At 39.3% G+C, this 20908-nt stretch overlaps 1 protein-coding gene across 1 annotated transcript in view; it reads right to left on the bottom strand.

The window, feature by feature from the left end:
* The window catches only part of UTP20 (UTP20 small subunit processome component), a 75401-nt gene that overhangs the window by 4792 nt on the left and 49701 nt on the right, over nucleotides 1–20908 (bottom strand). The window contains exons 37-57 of the mRNA XM_029078981.2: nucleotides 20505–20645; nucleotides 19742–19879; nucleotides 18875–19014; nucleotides 18592–18674; nucleotides 16828–17141; nucleotides 15582–15721; nucleotides 15112–15268; nucleotides 12970–13068; nucleotides 12283–12450; nucleotides 11386–11552; nucleotides 10250–10391; nucleotides 9485–9601; nucleotides 8861–9031; nucleotides 8363–8494; nucleotides 7677–7787; nucleotides 7348–7427; nucleotides 5809–5878; nucleotides 5481–5663; nucleotides 4997–5128; nucleotides 2521–2653; nucleotides 1439–1626 (exon numbers count right to left, since the gene is read on the bottom strand). Of these exons, the coding sequence (XP_028934814.1) occupies nucleotides 1439–1626; nucleotides 2521–2653; nucleotides 4997–5128; nucleotides 5481–5663; nucleotides 5809–5878; nucleotides 7348–7427; nucleotides 7677–7787; nucleotides 8363–8494; nucleotides 8861–9031; nucleotides 9485–9601; nucleotides 10250–10391; nucleotides 11386–11552; nucleotides 12283–12450; nucleotides 12970–13068; nucleotides 15112–15268; nucleotides 15582–15721; nucleotides 16828–17141; nucleotides 18592–18674; nucleotides 18875–19014; nucleotides 19742–19879; nucleotides 20505–20645 (3006 nt within the window). The remainder of the gene's footprint in view (nucleotides 1–1438; nucleotides 1627–2520; nucleotides 2654–4996; nucleotides 5129–5480; nucleotides 5664–5808; nucleotides 5879–7347; nucleotides 7428–7676; nucleotides 7788–8362; nucleotides 8495–8860; nucleotides 9032–9484; nucleotides 9602–10249; nucleotides 10392–11385; nucleotides 11553–12282; nucleotides 12451–12969; nucleotides 13069–15111; nucleotides 15269–15581; nucleotides 15722–16827; nucleotides 17142–18591; nucleotides 18675–18874; nucleotides 19015–19741; nucleotides 19880–20504; nucleotides 20646–20908) is intronic.

Raw genomic sequence — 20908 nt, 5'->3', positions numbered from 1 at the left:
CAGAAATCTTACTCAACATCCTTATTGTAAGATGTTTCTATAACAGGAAAAATCTGAACTCTGGAGTGGATGGGGTCCGTAGGACATATGTAATATTGGGGATATGATAAAAACCAGGCTGATGGTCTAATGCTAGTCAAAACCCCTTTGACATGTTCACGGGAACAGGGGAAAGACTTTCCACTTGAGCTCAGTCTAAGTCAGGTTTAGCCCATGGATCGCAAGATCTTGAGACCTAAAGCCATAGTGGCTGGCAGGAGGGCTGGCTCTGGTTGACCCTGATCCCCTCGCAATGCCCTATTTTAGTCAGTGGCCTGCTGGGCTGCTGGACTTAACTGGACACCAGCTGGACAAACCAGCCCGGGCCTGACCACTTCCAGGAACTACCACGCCCATGTCGGAGTCTTACAAATAAATCAAATAACCATGTATTTTGACTGTAGGGCCAAAGACATAACCGTGGCCATACAACATTTCACGTTGGGGAATTCAGGTGACAGTGGCCTAGTGGAAAGCTCATGGATCTAAGACCTGAGTTCTAATCCAGAATCTACCACTTTTTTATGGTATTTGTTAAGCACTTAGTATGTGTCGTGCACTGGGATAAATAATAATAATAATGGTGGTATTTATTAAGCGCTTACTATGTGCAGAGCACTGTTCTAAGTGCTGGGGGGATACAAGGTGATCAGGTTGTCCCACATGGGGCTCACAGTTTTCATCCCCATTTTACAGATGAAGTAACTGAGGCACAGAGAAGTGACTTGCCCACAGGCACACGGCTGACAAGTGGCAGAGCCGGGAGTCGAACCCATGACCTCTGACTCCGAAGCCCAGGCTCTTTCCACTGAGCCACGCTGTTTCCCACTAATCAGGCTGGACACAGTTCATGTCCCACATGGGCTCCGTCTTAATCCCCATTTTACAGAAGAGGTAACAGACACAGAAAAGTGAAGTGACTTGGCCAAGTTCACACAGCAGGCAAGTTGGGGAGCTGGCATCAGGACCCAGGTCCTTCTGATTTCCAGGTCTGTGTTCTACCCCTTAAGGCACACTGCATCTCCTGCCTCCTCATATCGCCTGCTGTGTGATCTGGGGCAAGTCACTTCTCTGTGCCTCAGTTTCCACGTCCGTAAAGAGGTGTTAATTATATATCTGGTCTCCCTCCTACTCTGACTGTAAACCCCACGTGGGGCAGAGATTATGTGACCCATTTCTGCTGTAGCATCCCCAGCACTTAAAACAGTGCTTAGCACATTAAAAAGGGCTTAACAAAAGACGTAATTATCATTATTATTATGAGGTAATCCCTCTGCCCCGCGGAAAGCCAGTAACGGTGGTTGCCCCTGTTTTTTATTCAAACAGTACTTTATACAAGAGATGGGGCTGGGGTGAGATCATAAGGCACAAGGGGAAAGGGTCTCCTGCAACACCTTACCTTTTTGTCTAGTTCGTCTGTGAGGAACATGACTGCCGCAGGTTCTGAGACTCGCTTTTTAGTCTTTCGGACATTCCATTTGCTAACAAGTTCCTCTGGTTTGTAAGCGGCAAACAATAATCCAAAAATTTGGGCTGAAGTTAGCCACACCCAGCTATGAGGGTGGGACAAGTGGCACTGCAGGTGACCTGTGGGAACAAGAAGCTGCTGCTTTTACTGTGTAAATGGCAAAGCCGTTTACGGCCCAGGCCCTGCTCTGCTTCTCTTTCCCAATCTCCTCAGTGACAATCGTTGTTGACCAGCCCAGCTCCAATACAGAAGCCAGAGAGGGCACAGAGGGAGAGAAGCGTGAATGGGAAAAGAGCCAGATGTGTGTTGTTAAAGGATTCACCTGAATGAACTTGACTTGACTTCACGGTTTGAAGGGTGTATAAATTTTGCTCAGGGGATTTCATGGGCCTAGAATATCGGAGGCCATACGCATTACCAGTTCATTCTGGTTTTCTACACCTGTGCCTTTCTGGCTGCATAGAGTGCTCCCAACCACATCAACTCAACCTTATGGGACCCAGTTTTTACCCGATAACTTGTATTAAAGATGCCTGCCGGCGGCTCACAGAATCGGGACTTTGACAGATTTATAATGCCTGCATCATTACTTCCTCATGTGAATCTGTTCATTCAATGGTATTTATTGAGCACTTGCTCTGTGCAGAGCACAGTACTAAGCTCTTAGGAGAGTACAATATAACGGAGTTCACAGACACATTCCCTTCCCACAATGAGCTCTCAGTTGGCCCTGATTCTTTTACTAATGGGAAAGGATGGGGGATACCAAATTTCCGTTTTGAGTACAGGGAGAAGCTATGGGCATGGTTGAGGAAGTGAAGACAAACAGGATCAGGGAGAGAGACACATCTGACTGGAGGGGCAAAAAAAAGCATTTGGGGCTTGGCAAGGAGGGTACTTCCCATTTAAGGCTGGGAAGGCATGGACAGCTCTGTCATTCTCCACTCCAGAATTACTTTAGAAAAAAACTTTAGAAAAATAACTGGAATTTAAACAAGAAATTGAATACTTACACCAGATATTACCCAAAATATCCGAGTATTTGGTAAATAGAATAATATTGCAGTCTTTAATTAGTTTACTTATCAGCGTAAGAAAACTGAAAAGAAGTCTGTCTGCTGCCTTTTCTTCGGTTTCCTTGGTTAACTAAAAATGAAAAATACGACAGTACAATTTTAGTACGTAGATTTCCTACTGCAGAATATCACAGTAAAAGCTGGCTAAAATACATTCAGGAGACCAAGATTAAATTATTTTGGGTAAGGGTTATATAAATCGGGGAATTTGCTTTCCCAGGAGTGTTCAGCAGAGTGCCTCTCTCCAGCTCCTAACATTCAGATTGCTCCCTGAAATAATCAGCTACTTTCAAATCAAATGATTTTTTTCCAGTGCCTCTTCTTTCTTAGCTTTAATTGTTATAATTGGAATCTTACAGCTACTTAAACTTGCCTGGACTATCTACATCAGAGGAATTCTGAAAGACCTATTTAAATCACAGAAGGCTAATGTTTTCACAGTCACAGCCTCCACCTTTGTTTACCCTAGCAGGAGTCATGAAACTATTCCTCAGTTACAGTTTCTTCCTTTTTCAGAGAACAGCTGTTTAGCAGGATTTTTCTCTTCCGCCTTTCTTGTAAGGTAGAGGGTGAAAGGCGTGGAAGGATGTGGACAGAAATACAGATCTCTGAGAAGGAAATTTTTTATTTGTTTTTTCCAACCTCACCTCTCTCTATGAAAGATTAGATTCTTTCCTGGTTGTGAGGAGGTGTGCAATAGAAAAAACTGTAACTTTAATAGAGAATCACATATTTGAAGTGAGATTATGTTGTGGCCCATGGGGATTATAGCTAAACTGGCATCATGAACAGGGTCAATAAAACAGTGATGGCATTTCCAGGCAAGAAGAAAGGACAAGGCTTGGTTGATGTACTTCAGGACTGAGAACTTGCATGAAGAGACTGCTTACAGTAACAGTGGTTTGCAGAATGTCACTTAAAGTTTCTTATCCTTGGAGCCTGGAGTGCAACCAGTGAATGGGCAGGAGTGCAGCACATTGTAAAATGCGTGTTTTTCCTTTGTTTTGTTTTTAAAAATGTTTAGGACCCACTGACAGCCCAAGTGACAGCTGCGTACTGTCAATGCAGCGTGGTCTAGTGGAAATGTCAGGGACCTGGGAGCCAAAGGAACTGGGTTCTAATCCCGACTCTGCCTCTGGTCTGCTGTGTGACCTTGGGCAAGTTACTTCACTACTCTGTGCTTCAGTTACCTCATCTGTAAAATGGGGATTAAGACTGCGAGCCATATGTGGGATGTGGATTATAACCTACCTGATTACCATGTATCTACCCCAGCGCTTACAGTACCTGGCATATTGTAAACACTTAAGAAATACCATTAAGAACAAAGAAACAAAAAAACACCTAAGTCTGCTGATTCCCAGAGTAGTTCTCTTTCCCTGAACCAACAGCAGGGCTAAATTGTAAGTAGCATATAATGGGTTTATTCTAGAAACAAGCCTCTTTAAAATTTTATTAAAAAAATTAACTGCATAGTTTTGTGCTTTTATTATTCTAAATGTTGAATTTTGGATTTTTCTTGCTTTATATTTCCTTGCTTATTTGTCCCCTGTCTACCCGCCCCCCCCCCAACTTTTTTTAACGGTATTTGTTAAGCGCTTATTACGATTGAATGAATAATAAGTGCTGGGGTAGATACAAGCTAATCAGGTTGCATATGGCCCATGCATGTAGGTTTTATAGTATTACTCCCATTTTACAGATGAGGGTACAGAGAGGAGAAGTGACTTGGCTAAGCACACAGCAGAAAAGTAGCAGACCCAGAATTAAAACTCTAGTCCTCTGACTCTCAGACCTACCCTCTTTCCACAGGGCCAAGCTACTTTAAACTTATTCTCGCACTGTGAGACAGTGTGACAGGAACCATGTCAAATTCTCAAACTTGCATTTTTTCTCCCTCAGAACTCAAAGCAGTTCTTTGCATACTGTGGGCACAATAATTACTTCTACTTTCTTAAGATGAGCATCTACAGAAACAGATTCTTTGTGTGACACTCTCTTTCAAAGTCTATCATTAAATCACATATAAATACCAACCTTTTTCATTCTTTACGGTTTCCAACTACTCCATTATCATACACAAAATCAACTGCATTTGTATTCAAAAGTAAATTTTTGGTTAACTCTCTACATTTAACTTTTATATTTTATCAACTGTATTACTTGATATCATCAAGTTTTATATTGGGCAGTTTTTAACCTAGTTTACTTTGCATCCATTTCTAGTGTATCAGCTATAAAAACTTCCTTGCTGATTTCCTTTCAATCAATCATATTTATTGAGTGCTTAAGTACGAAGTGCTTGCCTTCCTGCCTTTGATAAATTATTTAACATTAAAGTTTATAGTTACTGAGTAATAATGTGCACCTGAAAAAAAAAACAAACTTTTCCTTCACTAGAAAAAGTACTTACATCTTCAAATTTTGAAGGATTGATTTCCTTTTCAATTATGGGAAGAATATTACGAAGTCTTCTCTCAAAAGCCACCCCTTCAGTCTCCACAAACAAACCACAGGTTTGGGCAGCTAATTGTTTGTGTAAGCTCTGAAAACACGACCCAGACAAGAGAAGTGGTTACTACATAATTCAGGAGACAGGCAATACAACAACATATTGGTCATACTTGAGAATATTAAAAGGGTCAAGCTTTCACATATTAAGAAAAATCATGTTATTACAGTGTATGAAAGGAAATTAATCAACAATAGTAACGAACTGTAAACGGCTCTGTAGTTCTTTTAAAACAGAAGGATGAGGCAAGTTGATTCCTATATAAATCAGTTGGCAGCTAGAGACCAGATAGGCAAAACCAAATGTGAATATTATAACCATGTTTCACATGCAAATTAGTCATGTGCTGAAAGTATTAACTCAGAAATATCGAAACTGACTGTACCTTTTTATTTTTAAACCAAGAGGTAACAAAATTAAACATCAGGTCCTGTTTTTCCTGTTTTATTTTACTGAGTAAAGACTTGATGGCCATGGATGCCATTTTCTTGCAATTAGAGGAGTCGTCATTCACCATCACCAAACAAAGAGGAACAAAGAACATACCACAATAGTCGTGGAGCAATCCCTAAATAGAAACACAGAAGATTATTATGCACCCTCTACCTTGTGTACAAACAAGAAGTTTCATATAAGCAACTGTACAGAATTTCAATCCTCTTTAAAATGTCACACTTGAACACCACTGCATATTGTAAATCTGAGACATATACCTGAGGAAATGTTTCAAAGAGATATGCAATCATTTCCAAAGCCGATTCTCTCCCCATTTCATAGTCATAACTAGAAAAAAGGAACCAGAAAATAGATCTGTTAGGATCTTATGAAATGAATTTCAAACTGAGAGACATATTACGGCTTAATAATGATGCAGCCATTCATTCACTCATTCAATCGTATTTGAGCATTTACTGTGTGCAAAGCATTGTACTAAGCGCTTCGGACAGTACCATACAACAACAAGCAGACACATTCCCTGCTTGTTCAACAGCACTGACTGAGAACTTACTTTTTAGAGAACTGAATTACGCAAAGTGGGTCAATCTGAACCTACCCTCAACTCCATTAGAATTAATGGAGGAGGCTGGCACAATACAAATACATTCAGAGACAGGAACAAGCAGCATGAGCATAAATAAATGCACACAAGAATAAAGAGGAACACTAACACCAGAGACACATATGTCTGTAAATTCCATGTTTATGGGGCCAAAGAATGCAGGAAGGATCTGGTGCCAAGTAGGGTTCTTTTAACAAGGCTTCTTTTAATAGAGTTTTGAAATTTGAATAAATGAAAAGGAAGAGAAGAGAGTACTTCATTCAAAGGGGGAAAGAGAGACCAAAGGCCTGGATGATGGGGTGTAGTGTATAAGCAGGCTTTTTAGGTTGCAGTGGTGCATAGAAGCAGAGAGTTGGGAGGCCAGGTTTTTAAAGCCCAGGTTCAGGAGTTTAAACTCCAATTAAAAACTGAAAACATTTATTCCAACCAAATTCTAACCAGTCTGATCAAATCTGGTGGTTTTAGATAAAATTCACAGAGTGTGCCTATAAAAGAACTCCTTCCCAGTAAAATCCATTTTGGCATTGGTTTGGAGATAAGACAGGACTGTTAATTACTGCTTTGATAATTGACAGAATTACCCTGATTGGTCGGGCCGCCCTTTAATTCCTGAACATCTGGTGTGCTATGGGGAAAATAAGGCTAATACTCATGAAAAAGTGGCAAACACAAATGCGCTGAATACAGCGAACAAGGCTTTACAATGAAGTATACAATGGACAAGGACCACCATCACGTTAAAAGGCAACCACAGATGACACAGGTGCTTGATCACGGCACAAGATGGGCAGAATGGCTGCCAAAAAAGTATTTTATGGTATCTGGACAACAACTGAAGCAAAATAGTTTGACTAATCTAGTGGCCAAAAACCTACACCACTGGCTAAGGAAACTGATGTGAACAACCTAATAAATGGCATAGTCCCTGCGATATAACTAATTTAATAATATTCCAAGCAACATAACAAGAGGCATGCAATGCATTTACTTCTTAAAGTGTTTCTCGAGACCTGACAACAAATCAATTGATAAAGTGCAACAAAAAAGCGTGATGGTCAAAGATGAGCATTAACTACTTAGTTTCTAAAAACTGATTTAAGTTTTATCTTTTTCAGAATACCACATTTAAAATAAATGAAATCTCTGGCCCTTTTCCACTCTCTCTCATCTCGGTTCATGATTACGAACTTACTTCAGCTGAGCAAGCATGAACTCCAAGTTGGGCCTCAGTTTGCTCCCAAGAGGGTAGTCGAGAACATATTTCAGGTAAACCTAAAATACATAAGTAGCTATTAGTTGGCTGTCTCCCGGCTCTGCATTCTGAAAGAACAACCTTATCAAGTCAGGCTCAATTAATTATTCTTCAGTCATCAGCAAACATTAACAATATGGTAAGACCCAATTCTCAGAATCAGGAATGGGATGTATCTGTACTTCTGCACAAGTTGGCCACAGTTTGTAGGAGAAATCAGAACAAAATAAAAGCCTAAACGGTTGTGGAACTAATCCTTGTCTACATACCTGTCGACACTGGACTCGAACTTGTTCAGTCTGTCCAGTGATTGCCAATTGGGAGACTTTCCGCATGACATCATCGATCTCAGGAACCATCAATTTTTTTGATAAAATGGCCTAAAACAGAAAACAAAATCATTTCACTTATTGGCCCTTTTTTAGATGCAGTGAGGAAAGCAACGTAAAGTCACTGATACTCCGGCAGCTGCTGCTGGTAGATCTGCAGGCCAATCAAAGGCACATATGATGAAGCAATCTAGCAGAAAGATTCTAATTACCTGTAGTCCTTCCATGCTGAATTTCTTTTTAATTTATGGTATTTGTTAAGCGCTTACTATGTGCTAGGCACTATACAAAGCGCTGGGCTAGACACAGGCCAATCAGGTTGGTCACAGTTCATGTCGCACTTGGGACTCACACTGAGGCACCGAGGATGTAAAGTGACTTGCCCAAGGTCACAAAGGAGACAAGCGGCAGAGCCAGGATTAGAACACAGGTCCCGACTTCCAGCCCTGTGCCTCCCTCCACTCAGCCACGCTGCTTCTCTTGTTGCTAAATTATAACAAGAAGTATCTAAAGCAAATCCCTCTTCTGCTATGAGGCAAATGAATCCAATTGCGTACAGGCCATGGATTTTGCAAAACTTTTTCAAATGTATAGTAAATCTGCCCTATGCAGACTTGATTTTGTACCTTTAAAAGGCCAAAGGCAGTAGCTTGTCGTGATGAATCATAAATGTCCTCTTCAGCATAGCCTAGCAATACTTGCAGCTGTTTTTCAGTAATCTGGTAACACTTGATGTTCTTCACAAGAATCGTCATGGACTGAAAATGGAAAAATCAGGTTTATTTAGGATACCAGCACACTGCACAACCCACAACCAAATTTTTGTTTAGCATTAATAAAATTGGTAACCCTACTAATATGGTAACATACCCTTAGGGTATAGTAAATATTATACTCCGATATTCCCACCTCTGCAACTCTACCGGAAAACTACTATGCAATTTTGCCCAAGAACACTACTTGCAACATGAAAAAGAATTCAGAGGTAATTTTTAAAAAGGGGATGTTTAGAGATATACTGAAAGCCTAGGTCTTAGACCACAATAGTGAACACTGGTATTTTTATTTCCCTTCCAAAACTGAATTCTGAATAGGGGAAAGAAGCAAACACCCCCAAATCTCACCTTGAAACAGTTTACAACCAGATGAAAATTCTGTCCTTTTGCAGCTCCTACTTTAGCATAATCCTTTAGCAGAAGGAAAAGGTGTTTGATGAGTTGCTCTGACTCCTTCTCTATGGAAGGCAGAGGAAATTTCAAAACCCAGATCAAGGACTGTAGAGCACCAGTAATCACCTGGAAAGAGAAATTACATCAATATGCAAAGTTCTTCTAGGTTTTTTATGTGATAGTCAAATATGCATAAAGAAAAACTACTTCAAGTTCTAATTTCTAACCACAACACTCTTTTGCAGGTATCTTCTCATGTTCTATTAAGAGAAACAAGATACCAATATGAGCCTTTTAGAAACATCCATCCCCTGTTTCAGCGCATCAGTCATCAGGAGCTCTTTAACTTGGTCAGGTATAGTTAGAAACGTACAAAAATACCAACACAGCGACAATAGCAACAAATTTCAGGAAGTGTAATTTACTTCTCGCATCTTACTTGAAAATTTCAATCCTGCCTAGATCTACTCTGGTAAATTGGGCCACAAAAAACATCCATATATTCTGCAAGGCAGAGCTATAAAACTCAAAGATGTTAAGGGGAGCAGCACTTGAATGAATAAATCAAAGCTATCTTACCTTTACATTCATAGAACTTAGACAGTGTACCAGAAGCTTCACAAAAGGATCCAACATTTCTAAAGCATGTTCATTGGAAGAATTTATCTTGGATCTCTTCAAACTCATGTATAATAGCTGAAGGATAAAAAACAGACATTAATCAGTGGTATTCACTGAGTGCTTACTGTGTGCAGAACATTGCAACTAAGACCTTTGGGAGTAACTAATTAGTAGTTACTAGTTTTCATACAGTACAACAGTGTTGGCAGACATGTTGTCAGCTCGCAAGGATCTTAGAGATTAGAGATAGAAACAGACTTTCAGATAAATTATGGATCTTTATGTTGAGTGCTATTAGGCTGCGGGGGGATGAATATCAAGGGTTTAAAGGGTACAACCTAAGTCTGCATGGGACATTTTACATTATTCAAACAAAGGAGCAATTTTAGGTGAATGTGAAATAACAATTGGTCAACAAACATGAAATGACTGGACCACTCAAGAAAATATTCCTGTAGGGCACCCTTAGGCTGTATTTTTAAGCAAATAAATTTTGAGTAGCTTCCTTAAAAAAAACAAAAACAACCTTTCTTTTCCATTAACAAAAGTAGAAACTTTGAGAATTGGATAGCTCTCATAAAGATAAAAAGATGGCCCCCCAAAAAGTCTTGCTTTGATAGTTGAGAGTACAGAATTTTAAAACAACCCTGAGCACCGGATGGTAGGCAGAAGCTGAAACAGAGACATAAGCAAGCATTTCTCCATTTTAAATATATTCCTTACCTGAAGTCCAGAATCGATAAATACATGCATGTTAGTCTTCTTGCTCACAACTGCTTTTTGTCCTCCTCGAACTGGAGTAGGGGGTAAGAGAAGGCAGCTTTTTGGAGGCAAGCGTGGATCTGGAGGAGGTGCTGCTACTTTTCTGTCGATTTAAGTGGAGAGAGGGTTATTCATTCCTTCAATTGAATTTATTTAGCGCTCACTGTCTGCAGAGCACTATACTAAGCCCTTGAGAGAGTACAACAAAATAAAGAGACACAGTCCCTGCCCACAATGAGTTTACAGTCAAGAGGACTGAAGTATCTTGGGCTTTGGCTCAACAGGGAACCCAAGTACCCACCTCATTAGAGTGGGTAATGGCTCCAAAAACTTGGTCACCCCTCCTGCTCTCTTCACTCCACACCCTGCCTCCACAGGGTGAGGGTGAGGAGCCCTCACTGGAGGGGTGGGGGTGCAACTTTCCACAATGATAAAACTGGCAGTGGTAGCTGACTCTGAGTACCTGGCATATTCCCTCCCTTTTGTTTTATCGCAGAAGCGTGCACGCAGCTTAAGTTTTGAGGTTCCCAAGGTGTGAGTGATAACTGGAAGAAAACCCAAATTCTCTAGAACTCAGCCAAGAATGCTCTCCCTTATGCTGCAATTCAGACGACGATAATTTTCGGTGCCTCAGTTGAAGTTCACTCCTTCAGTCTTTGAAATGTGAAGTGAATAACATCTTCGGGTGGCTTCCAGCCCAATTTTATGGAGCGGGTTCCATTTTCTCCAACTCAATTTCTCCATGTTTACAGAAGCAAATGAAAAGGAAGCCAGCCAAATTTGGACTGTATTTCAAATTTGTTTTTGGAAGAATATCATCTGACCATATGTTAAATCTAGTCTTCCAAATTTGATTTCAAGCATAATTAAATTAACTAATTCACAGAAGTACTATAACTTATTGTATCCATGGTATTGCTTGCTGTTTAGCAACCATGATCCAGTGTCATAAATCCACGTAATCATCTCCACTAAAATCAAAAATCAAAAACTCAAAAATCACAATTCTTTCTAACAAGCCAGGTAACAAATAGAGGAAACACTACAGCAACAGCTTTATCAAAAAATGAGCAAAGTGTTTATTTTTACCAACTTACTTTGTTTTTTCTGTCAAAAGAGGGAGATTTTCACTGACCAAACCATGGCAGAGCACCAGAATGGATTCTGCAGTCATTTCCTTGTTCACTAATAAACCTGCCATGATGCGGCGTAAAGTTTCATGCACTTTTTTAGACAGTTTAAAACTTGTGGTGTGCTCTAAGATCTATAGGTAAACATAAATGGTATAATAAAGTAACAGAGTTACAGTTTTTTTTATGTACAAGAGATTACAAAACTAAATGAGAAGACAATTTAAATACAGGTAAGGTGGACGTTGTCTTTCTTTATCTGAATATGCTTTGTTCCTTCCTTCCTCTGTCTAAATTTCTCCTTGATCCTCTGATTGCAAAAAGAGGTTGAAACATAATTAGCCCAAATGAAACTGACTTATCAAAACATCAGTTGGTCATGTTTCTTAGGTAATAACCCATTCATTCAATCGTATTTATTGAGCACTTATTGTGTGCAGTGCACTTTACTAAGTGGTTGGGGAAAGTACAATACAGCAACCAAGAGTGACAATCCCTGGTAACAAAGTGCTCACAGCCTGACACTATGTATCAATATCCAGGTCTAAACCCCATAATAATAACAGCAATAATAAAATGTGTTAAGTGTTTACTCTGTGTCAAGCACTGTTCTAAGTTCCAGAGTAGGTACAAGTGAATCAGTTTGGACATGGTTTCTGGACCTCACAGACTACGTTGGAGGGGGGACAGGTTCTGAATCTCCACTTTACAGTTGAGGAAACTGAGGCACAGAGAAATCAGATGACTTGCCCAAAGTCACATAGCAGGTAAGTGGGGGAGCCGGGATTAGAACCCAAGTCCTCTGATTCCCAGGCCAGTGCTCTTATCACTAGGCTATGCTGCTTCTCCTCATGGTATCCTTACCTCTTTCAATGGAAGTATAAGCTTTGTTACTTGATCCTTCCCTATAAATTTGGCAAGGATTTCATAAGAATCATAACTTTTGCTTTTTCGGGCTTCCATGACTTTGGATGTGATTCCCTTTACTTCCTTTTCCTCAGCAATGGCTCCAAACAATTCATGATTAAAAACCTTGTATAAAAGAGATTCAAAATAATGAAATAATGAAGATAAACAGTTAAACTCAGATGCTTCAGTATAATCACTGTGTACACTGAAAAGCGGTTCCTCCTATCTGTCACCATTTCTGAACATACGATTCCTTACCTTTACAACTTTTATTATTTATTACTTTGTGGGTAACATTATGGATTGGCGAGATTGAGAGTATAGTTACCTTCATATTATAGTTGAAAAACAAACACAGGTATCATACACTGAGAAATGGTAAGAATGCATTTAACATTCAATTTTTAGTCTAGTCCTTCTCTAATAACCCCCACCCCTAAAGTCTTAATTTTAAATTAAATGAAACCCCAAATGTACTTTGAAACCTTTTTAAGATGGAAAACACTGCAAAATCAAATTCCAAGAAACAAAACATCCATATGCCACTCGCACTTCAAAAATCGGCTTTTTAGCTTCTCCCCTTCATGACTCCGCTCTAAAGCAGAACCTCCTTACACTGAATTTTCAATTAAATCTCTTTACCTCAATCAATATGTCCAAGCAAGAATCCAAATCCCCCGCTTTCAGCTTGCTTGTGAGACTGTTCAACAGTAAGTGAGTAGTGAATGTTAGCACATGAAGCTAGAAAGAAATAAACAGTGTTAAGAAATATAAAGTCTAATGGAAAAACCTGTACAATAGAAAATAAGTGTTCTATCTGTGTTTATACAATGCTGTGCACCCCAGCACCTTGAAGCTTTGATAAAAAGGCTGTGTTCTTCCTGTTCTCAAAATGCATTACCTCTTTATAACAGGTCTGACTTTCTTTCCCACCTATTGCTTTATTCAAAAGGGGTTTTGAACTGCACCAGTCGAGACAGTATGCTAAATCAGCACTTAGTCACTAAGCAGCAATTACACTGGACTACTAACATACTGAGAATGCAAGCCCCAAGTGAGACAGGGACCGTGTCCAACCCGATTTGCTTGTATCCACCCCAGTGCTTAGTCCAGTGCTTGGCACATAGTAAGCTCTTAGATGCCATTATTATTATTATCACCCATAGAACTGGCATCTAATAAGTGGTTTCTGAAGAAAGAAACACCATAGTTCGGCATTTGAAACAAAAAAAATCACTTGCAACTTAAAACTATTTATCAATTCCAAATAAAATTACAGCCCCCTGGCTCTCAAGTAAACTCAAAACCCTGTTGGACATCTAAATGTTGATAAAGTAAATAATTTAGATAGGACTTCAAATTTTCCTCTTTGCATTGTCTTCCATTTGACCTTACAACATCTCCGTGAGGTAGAAACAGATATTGTCCCGGTTTTACAGATTCAAAACTAAAGCTCAGAGAAAGTTAGCATGGAGCAACTTATAATGGTGTCAATGAAAGAGCCAAGACAAGAATCAAGGCTTCTTGACTCCAGAACAACACTGAATCATTCACGGAGTGCTTTGGTGCTATATCTAGGTAACAAATTTATTGACTCTTGCTATAAATGAAGCCTATTCTTGAAATCATATTTTCAAATTCCCTAATGCACCCACCATACACTCCTTCAATCAGTCAATGGCATTTATTGAGCGCTTACTAGGTGCAGAGCACTGTACTAAGTGCACGGGAGAGTACAATTCAGCAGAGTTAACAGAAACATTCCCTGCCCAAACCAGCTTACAGTCTGCAGGACTCCTTGAGAGTAGGGATCATGTCTATTTACTTTATAGTATTTTCCCAAGAGCTCAGAAAAGTGCACGATAAATACTACAGATTGACTGATGTTCACTTGTGCACTTTACGGTTCTATATACCCTATTAGTGACTGGGGACTTCAGTGTGGTGGCAATATTAGTTTTATTTTGAGGGCAGGAAAGTACCAATATAGCAATGTGACTAATTACTACGATGTTATTACTCAGGATGATGTGAAGCTTGTAAATTTCAAACAAAAGGGGACGTCATCACAGCACTCTAGAACAGACAAGTCTGGCCTGTGACTCCTGGCAGTTGAAGGTGCCAGTTGAATACAAATCAGCCAGTTGCAGCAGTCAAAGAACAGAGGTTGCCCTCCCCCTTCTTAAGGACGGGAGGTTCCACTGCTGCTAGGGAGCTACTTGTTAGACTTCCCAAGGTGGCCATTCTGTGTATGCAGTCAGTCCTCCTACACTGGAAACAGCCATAATCATAGCAGCACTTCTAGATCAGGAGTTGGACTACTAGCAAGAGAGAGAGAGGGAGGAAGAGAGCACCCCTTGTTTCCCATTTTCTCTTTCCCTCTTGCTCTCCTTTTTCTCTCTCCATGAGTGTTGGTCTTTCTCTCTCTCAGCCTATGTATAGGACTGGATAAACTATCATTCCTATTTTACTAATGGGCAAACTGAAACATTAGCAGTTTCAGTTGCTAATGGGTAACTAGCTTGACTAAAAATAAGTCATTGGCCTCTCCAAGCAACTCCTAACCAGTGGGAAAAATTAAGCATTTATCAGAAATCAGACATCATTTCAGTGACATGCAGTTTACCAATGGATTGCAAATAGTTCTAAGCACAAGCCCATAAAACTTTGGAACAATCCACATGCCCTAAGGGAAAACCTATTGAGTCAGTCAGATTTCAGTCAACTGAAATCAGTTTTGGAATTTATCCTCAAATTCAGTAAAAACAAATGTATTCAAATTACCTGATATCCACGCACAAGGGTGCTCTGCATCTCTTTCAAAACATACTGCAGATAATTTACGCCCAGACTCTCTATTATTTTGGTAAGGGTACTGCGGGCAATGTCACGGATTTCCTGGGCTCTGTTCTTCAGAAGCGAACATACTTTCAGCAGAATGCTAGAATCAGAGATTGACAAATATTAGCAAAATAGATCAGTGTCAATCTAAGTATCCCCACATCCTTTAAACTAGTTTAAATCAACTTTCCCTGGAAAGAACTTCAAAAATATGAGGTTTTCAAGCCTGGATAAAGCAAGAAGGATTCAAAATCCCACAAAACAGAGCCTGTTGGTGAATAGTTACTGTATCTGTTAAGCACTTACTACATGCCAAACACGTTCTAAGCGCTGGGATAGATACCAGGATATCATTTTGGATCCAAGATTGGTAAGGTGGCATGGGAGTTTGTCTACCCTAGGGGGAATCATACCTTGGCAGATTTGCTTCCATAACATCTTGAGGGAGGGACTGCATCAACTTAATCATAGCAAATGCTAATGGCACCCGAACAACTTCCTCATCATTGACAACTTTGGATTTTATAAGCTTGTGCTCGTCATCTCTTTTCGTCTAGGAAAAGAAAGTGAGATCAAAATATGCAAAAATGAATAAATTGATGTCATCTTGCACAACTGTAAGGCAATTTTGCTATAGCACTTAAAATATCGGTACAGTAGAAGCTGGGTTAACAAACATGCTTGGAAGGACATAGCAGTCAAACCTGGACCCAGCAGGGAAAGTTGTATAATCACACATAAAGCTCAAAAAACCCTAAAACATACATTTCTTCATCTGCTGAATGGATTAGGAGATAACCTACAATGAAGCTTTGAAACTGATGGTGTTAATTAAATGAGCATAGGGTCTAAACTACAATGAAGCATTCCAACTGATGGTGCTAATTAAATGAGTTTCCAAAAACTCAGGAAAAGTGTATGCTTTGTGTTCATGTGCTTTTTGCATGGGAATGGGTTAGTACCCATGAGATTTTCTTACTGGATGTGTTAAAAATAATTCTAATTACTTCAATGATAATCTTTTTTTACAAAAAAGGAGACATTGGGTTTTGATGAACAATGTTTAAAAAAGATCAAGGAGAAATAAACTTTTAGATTCAATGTGAAATGAGGATAAACCTCTAAGATATTTCAGAGAAATGAGATTTCTCATTTTGAATGATCATATAAAAGCTCCTCAAATTAAATAATATGATCAAAATTTATACCAAATTCCACAATGCAACAACTTCTCAGTTCACTGCATTAGTGTTAAAATATGGAACTTAGAAGAAGAAAGGAGCAGCCTCCAAATTAAGTCTGTACTGTCTTGAGGTCCCTGCTAGTCAAGAAACAGGTGCTTTTCAAAAGTTGGCACGATAAAGGCAACATGTTAAATGATTTTAAATGACTTTAAATACACCTGGAATCACAGTACTTGAAAATTAGGAGGTATCTACAGTCCTGGAGAATCAAGGGCAAATAACTGAAAACATAGCTATAATTTTTCAGGATGCTTTCTTATACAGAATAGCCTGAGAACACAAAAGTAGAAAAGTAATGTGAATGGCCCAATGAGTGATGGATTATTCAACAGTGAATGCCATTAAACATGCACATTTTACAAACTCCTGAGTTCATATATGGACATGATTTCTGTTCTTCTAATGAAATAATTACCTTAGCAGCAAGGCATTTATGCAGCTTCGGTAGAATGTTTTGTGTTAGGGCTGCACGAATGTGTTTAATCAGGCCCTCTAACTCCTCCTTATTCCGGGGCAGGGAAGAAAGGGATTTTGGAAGATTCTTAGTGTCCTGAACTTGTTCAGCAGCTGTTTTTTCAGGCTTAGTTAGGACATGGTCCTCGAGCTTCTCACTATTCTCAGGCCCAATACTGGTTTTATCTTCTTTCTCGTTTTCCTTCTCGTTCTCCTCCTCATCGTGTTCCACTTCCATAACTTCAGTCTCCGGTAACTCATCCACCTCCATGGCATCTACAATCAAAACACAATCAATCACATCGGCAGGCACAGGATTTCCAAAACCTTAACCAAACTATCCAGGAAAACTAAAACCACAAGTTTTAAAGAGTCACTTCTTTTTGTTGAGATAGTGGTGCTGTGAGATTACATCAAAAACTGTGAATTTGAAATCCTGACTCTATATCCACAAAGTGCTTATCTCATTTTCTTGCTGCCCATTCTTTGTTCTCTGGCCCTTCACTCAATGTATTTAGTGAACACTAACTGCGTATACTAAGCGCTTGGTAGAGAACAAACGACAGAGTTGCTAGATATGACTTCTGTGCACAAGGAACTTACACATTAGGAACTTTCAGGACTAGGTGCTTAGAGACTCTCCTTTCCAACTGCCTGCATGCATGGCAGGGATTGTCTCTATTGCTGTACTGTATTTCACAGATTCTCAGTACAGTGCTCTGCACACAGTAAGCGCTCAATAAATGATTGAATTAATGAAAGAACTTTGGAGATTTCAATCAATCAACCATATTTACTGAGTGTTTACTGTGTGCGGAGCACGCTATTAAGCACTGGGGAAAGTACAATGTAACAGAGTTGGTCGACATGTTCCCTACCCACAATGAGCTTAAAGTCTAGATAGGGAGACAGACATAAATTTATTTACATAAGTGTTGTGGCGCTGAGGGAAGGGTGAATATATGGTTCAAATCCACCGGAAAGAGTGATGCAGAAGGGAGCGGGAGAAGAGGAAATGAGGGCCTAGTCGGGGAAGGCCTCCTAAAATGAATGTGCCTTAAATAAGGCTTTGAAGGTGGGGAGAGTGATCGTCTGTCGGATATGAAGGTCAGCGAAAATATTCAGCAAGAACACCCAAATAAAACCTGAAAACTCAATTCATTTTGAATTTGATAATTATATATTTTATATATATATATATATATATATATATATATGTAATTTGTTAAGAGCTCACTAAGCATTGGGGTAGATGTAATCTAAGCAGGTTGGATGCAGTTCATGTCCCACAAGGGTCTCACAGTCTCAATCCCCATTTTACAGATGAGGGAAATGAGGTACAGAGTGAAGTGACTTGCTCAAGGTCACAAAGCAGACAAGTTGCACAGCCAGATCTAGAACCCAGGTCCTTCTGATTTTCAGGCCCATGGTCTATCCCCTAAGCCATGCAGCTTTCCGAATGCAATCGGATGCTTAACTTGCTTTTAAAATGTCAACAAAATAGAAGATGACATTTTAAAAGCTCTGTCCCAAAATTTATGAAGCTTCATCAATTAGTCAATGGTATTTCTTGAGTGCTTATGGAGAACACTTACTAAGTGCTTGGGAAAGTACAATATAACAGAATTGGTAGAAAGGATCCTTGCCCCAGTGAGTTTAAAGTCTACAGGGAGAGGCAGACACTGAAATAGATTAGAGATAGAGATTATAGTAGAGTAACACTTACTTCCTTTATTCTGAATCTTCTCCATTTGTTTTTCAAGTGTTTCATGATCAAAGTGGAAAGCTTCCAACACTGTCACTAATACACTATCAAACAAAACATTCATTTAAATGAGATCATTTTGAAGTTTTTAATATGAGATTGGTAAAAAAGAGAGGGTAAAAATTTACAATTGACTAATTTGTATCTTGTAATTGAATGCTAAGAAAACCTGTAATAATGGACAAACAGATTAGGGCATAATTAGAAAAGGAAAAATGGATATTGAAACTGAAGCTGGCCATACCTAACACCCAGTTTTTGGTTGATCTTTCCCATTTGCAAGACATGAATGAAATACTTCAGATGGTACATATATGCTGTCCATGACATCTGTGCACAAACAGCTCCTACAACTTCTGTGGAAGCGATAATTATATTTTCATGCTACAAAATAAGGAGAAAGATAAATTTCTATAATTAAACATTTGAAGAGCTAAATAAAACAACTTTTGTCATGAAGAAGAGTTTTTCCAGTGTCTTATTACTGTATCCTTTTAGTAAAATGACAAAAATACATTAGTCACAAAAACCAAACATTTCCAATCTACTTTTCAGTTTTCCTACTCCTACACAATAGTGGAAAGTTCCATAGTTTCGCCTAACACAGGGCAAAAGAATTTGCATAATTCCCAAATAAAAGCAAACTCCTGGACACTATTCCCAAGCTACTGCTAATTTAATACTCCCTTCTTTTTAAATTTAGGGGATTGGGGCCCAAAATACCATTTCTGTTTCAATTATATAGAATGACAAAAATGATCTAGATTGAAAACATTTCCTTCCCTATTTTCCCGGCTGAACTTTCCAGCTTATTAGTATATAGATTTACCCAAGAAAACCTCACATAAGGAAAAATAGGAACTGAAATTAAATTGCTCCTCAGAGCAGTCAAATCCAATTTTGTAATATCCCACAAAGGTGGTTAACTGGCATATCCCAACAGACTCATAGAAGAAGTAGGTCTATACCATCCTTTGCATCTCTCCTTTCTTTGAAGAGCCGAGCTGCATGGAGAGTGATTCCTACCGGGAAAAAAATCTGAACACACCTGTACAAGAGCATATCAAACTCCGGAAGCAGCACTGTTCCCATTTCTTAATGAAAATCCTACCTTTTGCATTTTTTCATCAAAAATTGGGGTTACTGCATAAGGCAAGATGTAGTTCTGGAGAGATTTAGAAGATAATATGATCTTCCCTTCCATCAGACGTTTTGCCAGTTTCTTCAAGGCACGGGCTCTTCGATGGACCTATGAGTTGAGAGCTGAATTTAGATACTCTAAAAGCATCTCCCCGCAGACACTGAACCTCTTGTGGGACAGGGACTGGATCTGATCTGATTATCTTGTATCTACTCTGACCTTAGCACAGTGCTTGGTACACAGTAAGCACTTAATACCATCATCACCCATTAAATTATAGCCCATTCTGATGGCAGCATTTCTGTGCTTTTTCTTTGTGACCCTGATTTTATGGGTAGGTTTACATATGACTAATCTGGGCTGAAATTTCACTTTTCTGATCATGGAAAGTCACCCAAGTATCATTATACTGTGTTTGTTGTCTAATATACAGGGCGTTTCGAAAGATACAAAATCATCAGAAATGGCAAAATTCAATTATAATACTCCTTCCACAGAAATTGTAGAAGAGAAAATCAAAACCTCCCAAAGTAAGGCTCACTTCAAGCAGGCCTCAAAGTCTGTGAGAGATTTGGTATTTCTTATGCAGCTGGTTGTGTGGGGGCAACGTGGCTTAGTGATGGATGGGCCGTGGGTTGTTAGCCCAGATGTTTCTTGGGAAATGTCCACTAATGGTACAACAGTCGATGAACCTGACCATGGCCAAGAGTAGAATAGCTGCACTCTATTTTACCTGAATATGTTTCATGTTCTCGAAGAAGTCCATCTCTGGATCATGGCAATCAGTGAGCTGAACCAGGTCTTTAAATTCTGGGTGGTTTGAAAATGTTTGAATCAAACAGGAAAGTACTGTGGTGTAATCTTGCTGCACACTCTGCAAATATTGAATTGAGGAAAAAAAACTTTTTATTTAAAGGGAAAGACTGAAATAGTAAGTTTCCTCTTCTATACTACAGTGGCAAACAAATATTGTCCTCCCACCTTTCAAACTCTGGCCAGCCCTGACTAATAAAAGCATGAAACTGGCTCTTTGGTCACAATTGTTCTACGGCACATTTGCATTTCTTGTTGTCCTCTTGTTGACTCATTATTTTGTATTCATTATTTCAATCTTCATTTACAGTTGTCGCCAACATA

Source organism: Ornithorhynchus anatinus, chromosome 14, assembly GCF_004115215.2.
Source record: "Ornithorhynchus anatinus isolate Pmale09 chromosome 14, mOrnAna1.pri.v4, whole genome shotgun sequence".
In the NCBI taxonomy this organism is placed as follows: Eukaryota; Metazoa; Chordata; class Mammalia; order Monotremata; family Ornithorhynchidae; genus Ornithorhynchus; species Ornithorhynchus anatinus.
Note: the sequence above shows the minus strand (reverse complement) of the source record. Positions and strands in the feature narration are given on the sequence as shown.